This window comes from Piliocolobus tephrosceles, chromosome 3, assembly GCF_002776525.5.
Source record: "Piliocolobus tephrosceles isolate RC106 chromosome 3, ASM277652v3, whole genome shotgun sequence".
Lineage (NCBI taxonomy): Eukaryota > Metazoa > Chordata > Mammalia > Primates > Cercopithecidae > Piliocolobus > Piliocolobus tephrosceles.
Window position 1 is genome coordinate 106,365,230 of NC_045436.1, and position 13,079 is coordinate 106,378,308.

Genomic DNA, 13,079 nt, shown 5'->3' on the forward strand with positions numbered 1-13,079 from the left:
TGGGTTTGGAGCTGGTTTAGGAAGTGGGCTGCAATTGGCTATAAGTAAGCAAGGGTTGGAAGTATTGATTAAAAAGAAAACACCAGTCCCCTTGGAGATTTTGTATAGGTAGAGGGACTTAACCAGGAGTGTTATATAATGGGATATTCTTTACTGTTTTGAGTTTCTGAAGAGACTCTGAGAGAGTCCCTGAAAAGTTTTAGTTAATGGGAAGGAGGAGGTATGGGTTGTATGGTAAACAATTGTAGTGTTTGAGGAAGTGTCTGAATGAATTTTTGGTTAATGTCAAGAGTTCGCCCTATCATAGACATTTGTATATGTCATTGCTTGGTCTTTGGGTTGTTTATAATGTGTTGCAGACCGATTGTAACTTTATTTTTTAATTGCACATGGACTTAATAGCCCTACCAGAATACATATATACTTCTGTAAAATTTTACTAGCATTCTTGGCATCAAGTTCAGTTTGGATAGATAATTTCTACTTTTAACTGGTTCTTTATAACCTTTAAAAATTCATATATGCTAAATTTTAAACCATCCAAGTGCCTTTCTGTTGAATTGTATCACAAGGAGATTCCATCATCTTTATATTTACATTGCAGCTAAGACTGCAGTCTTTTTTCATGCAGCTAGTCTTTATATTGCAGCTAATGCTTTTTTGTTTTTGAGACAGTCTCGCCCTGTTGCCCAGGCTGGAGTGCAATGGCACGATCTCGGCTCACTGCAACCTCTGCCTCCCGGGTTCAAGCGATTCTCCTGCCTCAGCCTCCCGAGTAACTGGGATTACAGGCACCCGCCACCACAACCAGCTAACTTTTGTATTTTTAGTAGAGACGGGGGTTTCACCATGTTGGCCAGGCTGGTCTCGAACTCCTGACCTTGTGATCCACCCGTCTTGGCCTCCCAAAGTGCTGAGACTACAGGCATGCGCCACTGCGCCCTGCCAGCTAATACTCTTTCAAAGTACCTTGAGATTTTCTTTTTTTAATGGTTTTTGGGCTTCTCATTAAAGATGACTATTTTTTTTCTGTGTTTCAGTCAAGATGATTTTATATTTGTGTATAAGTGAGTTTTCTAAAATACATATCTGAACTTGTCACACACTTGCTTAAAATTTTCTTGGCTTTGTTCATTTCTTCAGCTGGACCCATCAGGATTAAGTTCAAATGCCAGTGCTTTCTTAGCATTAAAGGCATTTATGATCTAATGCATGCCTTTTTATTTTCACCTCCAAAATAGTAGCTCCAAACCTACTGATTTAACTTATTGTAAGAAATCATCAAATGGATCGAAACTAAGTTGTAGGACTAAGGGTCTTGGCAAAGTTCCTTTTACATGGAATGCCTTTCTTTGCTGTTCCTCGCGGCTGACTCGTCCATTTTATTTCTTAGATTACCCATTTCGGAAGTTTTTGACTTCTAGGTTTAGTCAGGTATTCTTTCTTTGATCATTTCCTATTTATTTCCATAAAAATTGGTTATACTTACCAAGTACTTATCTTAAACTTCTGATAAATTTCACACTGGCTTTGAGTTATCCATTAGTCATACTATATTATAAATGTTGGTTTTCTTGTCTGTCTCCCCATAACCCTTATAATTTTTCATGATGGTAGTTTTTTTGTGTGTGTGTGTGTTTTTGTTCATCATCTAGCTTGCTCTCTCTTTTTTTTTTTTTTGAACGAAGTTTTCGCTCTTATTGCCCAAGCTAGAGTGCAATGGTGCGATCTCGGCTCACTGCAACCTCCGCCTCCCGGGTTCAAGCGATTCTGCTGTCTCAGCCTCCTGAGTAGCTGGGATTACAGGTGCCTGGCACTATGCCTGGCTAATTTTTTGTATTTTTAGTGGAGACGGGGTTTCACCATGTTGGCCAGGCTGGTCTCGAACTCCTGACCTTAGGTAATCCTCCCGCCTCAGCCTCCCAAAGTGCTGGAATTACAGGCATGAGCCACTGTGCCTGGCCTCATCATCTAGTTCTTTTAAAAAACTTATTTTTAAAAAAATTGTGGTAAGATATACATAACATAAAATTTACTATCTTAACTTTTTTTTTTTTTTTGAGGTGGAGTTTCACTCTGTCATCCAGGCTGGAGTGCAGTGACATGATCTCAACTCACTGCAGCCTCTGCCTCCCAGGGTCAAGTGATTCTCCTGCCTCAGCTTCCTGAATTGCTGAGACTACAGGCATGCTCCACCACATCTGGCTAATTTTTGTATTTTTAGTAGAGAAAGGGGTTCACCATGTTGATCAGGCTGGTCTTGAACTTATGACCTCAAGTGATCCACCCGCCTCAGCCTTCCAAAGTGCTAGGATTACAGATGTGAGCCACTGCACCCAGCCTCATCTTAACTGTTTTAAGTGTACAGTTGATTGGCATTAGGTACATTCGCATTGTTATACAACCATCACCACCATTCCATCTCTAAAACTTTTTCTTTTTGCAAAACTGAAATCTTGTACCCATTAAGCAAAAACTTCTTATTCTTCCTTCCCCAGTCCAGCATCTGGCAACTAGTATCCCACTTTTATCTCTCCGTGGTTTTTTTTTTTGAGACAGTCTGTCACTCTGTCACTCAGGCTGGAGTGCAGTGGCGCGATCTTGGCTCACTGGAACCTGTGCCTTCCCAGGTTCAAATGATCCTCCTGCCTCAGCCTCCCAAGTAGCTGGGATTTGAGATGGAGTCTCAGTCTGTTGCCCAGGTTGGAATGCAGTGGTATGATCTTGGCTCACTGCAACCTCTGCCTCCTGGGTTCAAGTGATTCTCTTGCTTCAGCCTCCCAAGTAGCTGGGATTACAGGTGTGTGCCATCACGCCTGGCTAATTTTTGTATTTTTAGTAGAGATGGTGTTTCACCATGTTGGCCAGGCTGTTCTCAAACTCCTTACCTCAGGTGATCTGCCCACCTCAGCCTCCCAAAGTGCTGGGATTACAGGTGTGAGCCACCATGCCCGTCCATTGCCCTTTTTTTTTTGATTGGCTTATTTCACTTAGCATAATGTCCTTAAGGTGCATTTGTGTTGTAGTATATGTCAGAATTTTCTTTTTAAGGCAGAATCATGTTCCATTGTAGTTATGTATGTACTGTATTGATGGTTCTTTTATCTTGTTTCTCTCCCTCTTTCACTTTCTCCTCCGTCTCCACATCCCCAGAACCTAGCACAATTTTTGGCACTTTTTTTTTTTTTTTGAGATGGAGTTTTGCTCTGTCGCCCAGGCTGAGTGCAGTGGCACGATTTCGGCTCACTGCAAGCTCCGCCTCGAGGGTTCACGCCATTCTCTTGCCTCAGCCTCCTGAGTAGCTGGGACTACAGGCGCCTGCCACCACGCCCGGCTAATTTTTGGTATTTTTAATAGAGACAGGGTTTCACCGTGTTAACCAAGATGGTCTCGATCTCCTGACCTCGTGATCCACCTGCCTTGGCCTCCTGAAGTGCCGGGATTACAGGCGTGAGCCACTGTGCCCGGCCCCTATTTTTGGCACTTTGATGTAGTTCTGTGAATGCGTATTGTTGCATGAATATGTATATCATGGAGGTACTATAGTGATACAGTAGGAGCTATTGGGAAACTTGGGTTTTTAGTCATGGGTCTTCTGTTGATTTTCTCTGTGATCTTGGGTAAATACATTATTTTGTTCATCTTAGTTTAGTAAAATGTAGATACCAACCACCTGACAAGACTTGAGGTAGTTCCATAAGATAATAGGGGTTCCCATTATCACAGCTCTCACGGTAGAAGGTTGCTTCATGGGAGCAAGCTTCATCACAATGTGAAATTAATCTCTTATAGAATTTGGCCTTACTCAAATATTCTAGCTTCCTGCCCCAGCCTCTCCAGTCAGTGGCTTTAAGGAGTGTGTCTCTTTTGATTCTTGGAGAATACCTGACAACAGAAATTGATTTCAAGGTGAAATTATGTAACTTGCATGCTTGCTTGAATCTGTGGAACTAAGGATAAATAGGGATTTGGAGATTAGATTAGATAATCAGAAATGCCATCAGGATGAAAACCAAGTGGACCCTCAAAAAGAGTAACTTGAATTTCAGAGGATATCAAGGTTCTTGGAAACATTGATGAAATCTAGAAATATTTTGGTAGTAATGACCTGCTTTATGAATATGTCGTGCCCATTTGTCATTATCAACATAATTTATCCTTTTGCTGTCGTCCAGATTTTCAGAAGGAATGTCTGTCCCTGAAACTCAACAGCTGATTTTTTTCTTTGTTCATCCTAAGAGTTAATATAGTTGCAATTATAAACAGAATTTTTAAAAAATATAGGCCACAAAAAGAAAGTAAAAGTTTTATTACTTTTAGTTTTGTAATTTATATTGAAGTTTTTGTTCCTGTTTTAAGTGAATTAATATTACGTTGCCTTTTTCTGATATCAGTTATCCTCAGGAATTGAGGATTTTCTATATGAATTTTTTTTTCTTTCTTTCTTTCTTTTTTTTTTTAGAGGGATTCTTCCTCTTGTTGCCCAGGCTGGAGTCCAATGGCGCAGTCTCAGCTCACCGCAACCTCTGCCTCCCAAGTAGCTGGGATTACAGACGCATGCCACCACGCCCGGCTAATTTTTGTAGTTTTAGTAGAGACGGGGTTTCACCATGTTGGCCAGGCTGGTCTGGAATTCCTGACCTCGTGATCCACCCGCCTCGGCCTCCCAAAGTGCTGGGATTACAGGTGTGAGCCACTGTGCCCGGCTCTTTATGAATATTATCTGAAAGATGTGTAATTCCTAACAAATATGAAATTATAGCAGTGGCTATAAATATTGAACATTTTATGAAACTGTGTCTTTACTGGTAATTTCTTTTCTTAACATAATGGTTGTTGGGGCTTCACACTTATCCCATAGGTATTAGCTTTGGAAACCAGTATAGACAAACATATTACTTTAGACAGGCTCGATACTTTAGAGCAGCTCTCTAAACATTTGATGTAGATTCATTTGGTTTATTTATAATTGACTTTATGTAGTTATGATGTATTCACGTTTTTTAAAAACCTGGCAGAATGTCATTAAAATTAATCTATGTACTACAAAGAAATTTTGAAAATTGTATTAAAAATACTTAAAAAATTCATAGATGGGGAAAAAACTTGATTCACTTTTTAAAAAAGAAACTGTGCCAGCCTGAGCAACATGACAAAACTGCATGTCTAAAAAAAATTTTAAAATAGCTGAGAATGGTGGCATGTGCCTATGGCCCCAGCTACTCAGAAGGCTGAGGTGGGAGGATCATTTGAGCCCAGAAGATCAAGGCTGCAGTGAGCTATGATCACACCACTGCATTCTAGCCTGGGTAACTGAGCGAGACCCTTGTCTCAGGAAAAAAAAAAAAAAAAAAAAAAAGGCATACTTTGGCATTGTTATCAGGAAAAATGGCCCAGAAGCTGCTAAACATTAGTTCTTTATTTTTGTCTAAAGTGAAAGCCCTTTCTTTCTCTCTTACCCTTTCTCCCTCACTGTCATGCTCTCTCCTTCATCTCTATAGCTGGATCTGTGAGTTTAATCATAGTATCTAAAGGTGAGAGCAGATTCTAGAGATAATTTAGTTATCAATCTTCTCTACTTCTTAGATGCTTGACTTTCTTCTTTAGCCAGTGTATTTGATTATCCAGCATCTGCTTGGGACACCTTTAGTGACTAGAAACTCACTTATGTTGAAATAGTCATTTCAATTGGAAATTTTTGTTAGAAGTTATTTCTTAGTGCTGAGCTGAAATATTTTCTGTTTCTCTGCATTTGATGTGATACAGATTGGTTCTAAGCCTTTAACCTGACAGCCTGGATTAGTTAGGATAATCTTGGTTTTTCTGCCAAAATAATCTCCAAATCTCAGAAGGGTAAAAAACCTGTTTTTTAAAAAATTCATACTTCATGATTATCTATATGACCATTGTGGGTTCAAAAAGTATCTTCTCTTTGTAGTCACTCAGGGACACAGGCTAACCGAGGAGCTGCCATCTCAGATGGTGGAGGAAAATAAACTTTGGAAGGTCTTGCATAGGCAATAATAAATGCTATGACCCAAGAATAGCACACGTCACTTCTACTCATAACTCATCCGCCAGGAGTAGTGACATGACTCTAACTACAAGATGGGGTGGGAGTGGTAGGAAGTGCAAGTGCAGTTCTACCGTGTGCCCAGAATGGGAGAAAGCTAGAATACTTGGTGAATGGGAATAATGGCTATCACACAGTCTTCAAGAATTTGAAGATCTGTTATGTCTTTGTAGTCTCTTCTTGCCTAGGATAAAAATTCCTGATATTTCAACTCAATATAATATGATTTTCAGTTCCCCAAGCATCCAGACACTAGAGTTTTTCATTGTTTCTGAAGGGTCCTGTCCAGAAGGGAACGCAGTATGGAATCTGGCTGGGGTGGGTAGAAAAAACTTTTTTTTAATCCCGTTTGGCAGTCTAAAATCAGATAGTATTAAACCTGTCAGTGTTTAAATTAGTCCAGTAACTATCTGTTTTATAGGTGTGGATATCAATTGTACCTTCATGGCTTAAGTTCAAATGGGAAGACAGCTATAGATAGTAGAATACAGAGATGGAAGTGTTAAGACTTGGGTTCATGTCCTGACTTTCAGGAGCTGTGTTACACGGGGCACACTGCTTAGTTGCCCTGAGCTTTCTCTCTGATGGATAGCAACAGTATTGATGAACACATGAGTTAAACTGTTTTTGTAGAGTTTAATGTAGGCTGATACTAAGTATTGCTAAGAAGTAGTGTTTTGTTTAGTTCTGCCTAGGGTTACCACAGTTCATTAGTGCCTCATTAAGTGTTGAACATGAAATAACGAACATACATTCTGCAGTCCTTGTGAGTGTAGAGCATCATCACAGAAATTTTTATACTATTATTGAAAAAAGTCAAACTGATGTGCTGCCTCTCATTTGCAGGTAGGGTTCTTTCACAGTCTACTCCCGGAACTCCATCAAAGACCATAACAATATCTGAAAGTGGTGTTATTGGATCAACTTTAAATTCTACAACACAGACACCAAATAAAATAGCCATCTCACCTTTGAAATCGCCAAATAAGGTAAAAAATCAATTAGCCACAAATACCAAATATTGTGGTTGATGCCTTTATTTTCTTACTAGTCACTTCAGATACTTCAGTTTTAATACATTCCCAAGCAAGTAATAGGCATTCAGTGAAGACTGGATTAATTTAGTAATCAAGGATGTCTGACAGATTAAAAAGCTTACTTTAAACACATAGTAATCATTTTGCATGTGAATATGATTTCCATAGCCCATATGAATGTGGGTACAACAAAATCTTTTGAATAAAGTTGATAATGTAGGTATTCAGTTCTTCTTTAGTTAATATTTTAGCAAAATTACTGTATTTGTGGAAGGTACATATAGACTTAACGATATAAATATAAAATATTGAATGTAACTTTAAAAAAGTGGAGATCTGAACTTCTGCTTGGTAACAGGACCCAGAGTACTAGAAATTGCCATCAGATGCTGGTAGCCATATTATCAATGTTGTTTAAACTTGAGTACATTTTATTGGAAGCATTCAAATGCTTTCTTTTTTTTTTTTTTTTTTTTTTTGAGACGGAGTCTTGCTCTGCCACCCAGGCTGGAGTGCAGTGGCCGGATCTCAGCTCACTGCAAGCTCCGCCTCCCGGGTTCAGGGCATTCTCCTGTCTCAGCCTCCCGAGTAGCTGGGACTACAGGCGCCCGCCTCGTCGCCCGGCTAGTTTTTTGTATTTTTTAGTAGAGACGGGGTTTCACCGTATTAGCCAGGATGGTCTCGATCTCCTGACCTCGTGATCCGCCCGTCTCGGCCTCCCAAAGTGCTGGGATTACAGGCTTGAGCCACCGCGCCCGGCCCTCAAATGCTTTCTTATTTTGTTGTCAGGTAAAGTAAGTCATCTAACTCACTTTCCTAAAACATACAGTTTTATTATACCAGCATAACATTTTGAAAAAGATATGTTTTAAAGGACATATTATTCAGATAGAAAGCCAAACATTATTATTCTGTCAGGTTTCACGCTTGTGACTCTGGAAACATACTGCCCTTTGCACCTGCTTTCTTTGATTTGTTACTGTTCATAAATAGAACAAACATTAAACATTTGCCTTACATTTTTTAAAAGTCCGGGTGTTGGTTTCTTTAATGAGCCTTGAATATAATGTACAAATATGATATCTCATATAATTTATTAAGGTCAGATTCTTCCTTCATAAGGTTTGCCCTAAATCGAATGAATTTGATAGAAATTTGAGGGTAACTGTGCCATGCGTAGTGATAGGCACTGGGGATAAAACATGGATGAGGTTTTTCATTTCAAGGAGTTCAATAAGGTAGTTAGACTGAAACATTAAAAATTATCCTACAGAATTACAATGGTCATAGATGGATTAATGACTGCTGTGTGTTTGGCAGGGAAGGTTTATACAAAGGAGCTTATTCTTGAAAGGTCTTAACCTTAAAGGTGGGTTGGACTTAGCTCTGGATGAGCAGAAGGGGCTTTCAGGATTGAGGTGATACTTTACATAAAGGTGTAAAAGTGTGGCCTTTCAGGGAGCCTTTGCAGTGTGAGAGCCGAGGGTGCTAAGGTTAGATGGACGGTTTCATTATCTTCAGGGGAGTTTGGACTTCTGTGACTTCTCTTTGCTTCTAGGACAGTGATTCTCGCCCTTATCTGCTTATTGGGATCACCTGGAGAGTTTTAATAAATACTGATGCCTAGTTCTCATCCCCAGAGATTCTGTTTTCATTTCTCCAGACTTGACCTGGTATCAGGATTTTACAAAGCTCTCTAAGTGATTCTAGTGGGTAGCCTAGATTGGGGACCACTGCTATAAATAATATGAAATTTGCATTTTTAAAAATATGACTCTTGCGGCATTATGAGAGATAGTTTGGGGGAAGGTAAGCCTGTATTGTGGGAGAGATCAGTTAGGTTAGTGAGTCTCAACCTTGGCTGCAGTTAGTACTGAGGACCTCTTGAGAAAACTAATGGCAGGCCCCTACCTGACCCCATTTAAATCAGAATCTCTAGGCTGGGGCCTGTGTGTTAAATTTAATCTTTTAAAAGTGTAGGCCAGGGTAGAGAATCACCAAGAGATTATTACAGTACTTCATGTTTGAACTACACTAGTAGCTCAGGGGCAGGAGGAAGAGAGATGTGTTGAAAGAGGTTCAGTATCTTAGGGGGAGAATCTAGGATGACTCCTGTATTTCCGACTTGAATAATGGGGTAGATGGTAGCCCTATGGCCTAATTTGACTGGTATATAGTTTATACCTGATGACATATGAATAGGAACTGGCTTTATGGTTTTCCCATCCTTGACTTTAGCCCTGCCATATTGAATCTTCCTTTCTTGCCTCTTGGCAACATTTTACATTTAACTGTAAGAACAAACTTGTTTTATTTCGAGACCAGCTGACCAACATGGAGAAACCCCATCTCTACTAAAAATACAAAATTAGCTGGGCGTGGTAGTGCACGCCTGTAATCCCAGCTACTTGGGAGGCTGAGGCAGGAGAATTGCTTGAACCCTGGAGGTGGAGGTTGCAGTGAGCTGAGATCGTGCCATTGCTCTCCAGCCTGGGCAACAAAAGCAAAACTCCGTCTCCAGAAAAAAAAAAAAAAACAGAAAAACAAAAACAAGCTTGTTTTGGCAATTAAAATTCACAGGTGTGAAATGTACAGTCAAAAGCTTACATCCAGTTGAAATTTTATTTACCTCAGGTGAAATCTAACCATGGCTCAGGGATCTGCGGTGGAGAAGAGGCGCATGATGTGTTTCTTCATTCTTCAACCTCCTCTCCCTTTCTGATTTTGTCTTCTGATCAGAAGGAAGATTAGAGGAGAAAGGGCAAGGTTTTGTTTGACTGAGACTATTGTACTCCAGCTTCTGGTGCCTTCTGTGTAACAGGTGTCCAAATGTAGACTTACGGAGATGTTCACTCAGGATGGTTTTTTGGAACCCTCCTGTGGGCTATGTCCACATTTTCAAGTTCCCTGTCAGGGGTACGGTGTACCCTCCAGCTGCCTTTTGCAGCCTGCCTTTAGCTCTTGATTCCTGTAGTCTACGCCTGGCACTCCTGAGTGCCTTTACTCCACAAGGTACATGGCTTTGGCAGGGTTCCGTCAAGATGTCTTAGCCCTTCTGCAGCATCTGCGTGGCCAATGGGAAACCTCTAGAACCCAGTGGTAAAAGTGCAGCTTGCCCAACTGCTGTCCTCTAAATCTTTGCCCTACCATTGTGACAGCCGCAGCCATCTTCTTTCTTGCAGAATTTTCCAGGCTGGGAACAGTTTCTGTGTTCACATATTCTCTGAATAAACTCTTGAGGCTATCTCTCAGGTTATCCCAGGAACTCTCGCTGCATTTAGTTCTGGTGTTTAAAACAAGATACAGCGCAGTTTCTTTTTTTCTTTTCTTTTCTTTTCTTTTTCTTTTCTTTTTTTTTTTTTTTTTTGAGATGGTGTCTTGCTCTGTCACCAGGCTGGAGTGCAGTGGCGCCATCTCTGCTCACTGCAACCTCCGCCTCCTGGGTTCAAACCGTTCTCCTGCCTCAGCCTCCTGAGTAGCTGGGATTACAGGCATGTGCCACCACACCCAGCTCATTTTTCTATTTTTAGTAGAGACGGGTTTTTGCCATGTCATCCAGGAGGGTCTCGATCTCCTGACCTCATGATCCGCCCGCCTTGGCCTCCCAGTGCTGGGATTACAGGTGTAACAGCTAAGTTTATCTTAATAGGTTGATAGCCAAAAAAGATTCAGATATCAGGGCAGGGTCTAGTGGCTCATGGCTGTAATCCCAGCACTTTGGTAGGTTGAGGTGGGCAGATCACCTGAGATCAGGAGTTCGAGACCAGCCTGGCTAACATGGCGAAACCCTGTCTCTACTAAAAATACAAAAACTAGCTGGGTGTGGTAGCGCATCCTAGCTACTTGGGAGGCTGAGGCAGGAGAATTGCTTGAACTGGGGGGGCAGAGGTTGCAGCGAGCTGAGATTGTGCCACTGCACTCCAGCCTGGGTGACAGAATGAGACTCTGTCTCAAAATGTAAACAAACAAAACCAAAAAACCCCAGAGATTCAGATGTCAGTTTCTCCTTGCAGTTGTCACCTAGTCTGTCTCAGAGGTTTTTCTTTTTCCTTTCCCCTCACTGAGATGTAAAGCCCTAGCATTCTCCATGTTTGCAAATTTTCTTCTATCTTTTTTTTCTTAAAAAAAAATAGGAGGTGGATGATAGGGATACCATCTTTTAGTAAGTCTGGCATGGATGTCCTTTTTAGAGTGTGGGGGAGTTTGTCATTTTTCGTTTAGCTTTGCGGCCTCACTTCAGCCAGATTCTGAGATAGTAGAAAGTATCCCATCCTATCTCATACTAAAATATAGCAGTACTATAGGCTTGGGCAGAGATGTTTTTAGAACAATTTTTTTTTTTGTCATTGAAGTACCCATGGAATATCTAGATGAGGATGTCCGTTGTGAAACTGAATGTAGGCAGTGACTGAAACTATGGATATAGGTGAAATCATCCGGGGAGCATCTGATTGTATGTAAAGTGAAAAGAAAAGCAGGACTGAGCCATAAAATATTAAGTGTTAGTAGAAAAAAAGGAGCCAATGGGAGAGAGTAAATGATAAGGGAGGTAGTAGTAGAAACTAAACAAAATGTGAAGGGAAGATGATTTCAAAAAGGATACAAGACCACAATTTCAAATGTCAGAGGAAAGTCAATTACAAAAATGACTAAAACGTGAGGATTTGCTGGAGATCTCCTTGTTTCTACTGATAGAGGCCAAAAGGAAAGCTGAAGCACTCACCCTTCCCTACCCACCAGCACTCAACATTCTGACCGCTGTCTGACTTGAGTCAGTTGAGACTCGTCTCATTATTTATCTTTGTTGATACTGGGTACCCTCAAACACCCCGACTCTTAGATCATCTTTCATCTCCCGAATCTAATCTCCTTAAGGCTCTTGCTGTCTTCTGACCCCTTTTCCACCCATGCCTCTCTTGAAATCCTTCCACTGTGCCTTCTCTGGAGTTCATAATCAAAATAATAATTCCCTAAATTCACAACCTTTTCATTGAATGTTCCTTTTATCTCCTTGCTCTAATGGATACCTGGGTCTCCCTGAGGACACTGCTGCTCCTGCAGACCTATTAAGTGATGGCTCTTTTTCTCCTTCAGCTCTTACACCTCTGGGCCTGGAAGCCTAGGTATTTCCCGTGATTATTCTCTTTACAATTTCAGACCGTTTTCACCCCCTCCTCCAGCTTTGAATCTAATGTTACTAGGTTTGTTGTTGGGAAATCAAGCATGGCTAGTGTTTTCTCAATTTATATTGTAGTTGTCTCCTATTACAGGACAGATTTCTTCCATTATATTTATTTTCTAAAATAATCCTCCGTTTTCTTCAGTATTTATTAGATATGCAACTAAGCATTAAACTAATAAAAATGTGATTCTGCTTGGTTTACTTTATTCTTGGTTAGACAATGCTGTTATCTTTTACTTTAATGTGACTTTAATGTGACTTTTGTAATCTTATTCTTAGACTTTCAGTATCATTTTTTACATGGCTCTTTTCAGTTTATCTCAGAAATACAAGGTAGCTTTCTTCAAAATTTTTCTTTAAAAAAAAATTATTTTTTCTTGAAGACGGAGTCTCACTCTGTTGCCCACGCTGGAGTGCAGTGGCACGATCTTGGCTCACTCCAACCTCTGCCTCCCGGGTTTAGGCTATTCTCCTGCCTCAGCTTCCCGAGTAGCTATGCCATCATGCTCGGCTAATTTATATATTTTTAGTAGACATGTAGTTTTGCCATGTTGACTAGGCTGGCCTCAAGTGATCCACCCAACTCAGCCTCCCAAAGTGCTGGGATTATAGGCATGAGCCACTGCACCGGCCTTTTAAATTTTTTTCTTTTTTTTTTTGAGCAATAAAGCTTTTTAATCACCTGGGTTAAATTTTTTTCTTATTCACTTAACAGCAAGCTCATCCTTAACAAAGTAGCTTAATAGCCAAAAATCTATCCATCTGTAAATCAGAATTTACAATAATA

At 40.4% G+C, this 13,079-nt stretch overlaps 1 protein-coding gene across 5 annotated transcripts in view; it reads left to right on the forward strand.

Annotated features, from left to right (window-relative positions):
- Positions 1-13,079, forward strand: part of LIN54 (lin-54 DREAM MuvB core complex component) — an 87,694-nt gene that overhangs the window by 32,867 nt on the left and 41,748 nt on the right. For 4 of the 5 annotated variants that reach the window (XM_023222557.1, XM_023222555.1, XM_023222554.1 and 1 more), the window contains exon 4: positions 6,920-7,062. The exons of the other annotated variant lie outside the window; for it this stretch is intronic. In XM_023222557.1, coding sequence (XP_023078325.1) covers positions 6,920-7,062 — 143 coding nt within the window. The remainder of the gene's footprint in view (positions 1-6,919; positions 7,063-13,079) is intronic. 5 annotated transcript variants of the gene reach the window in all.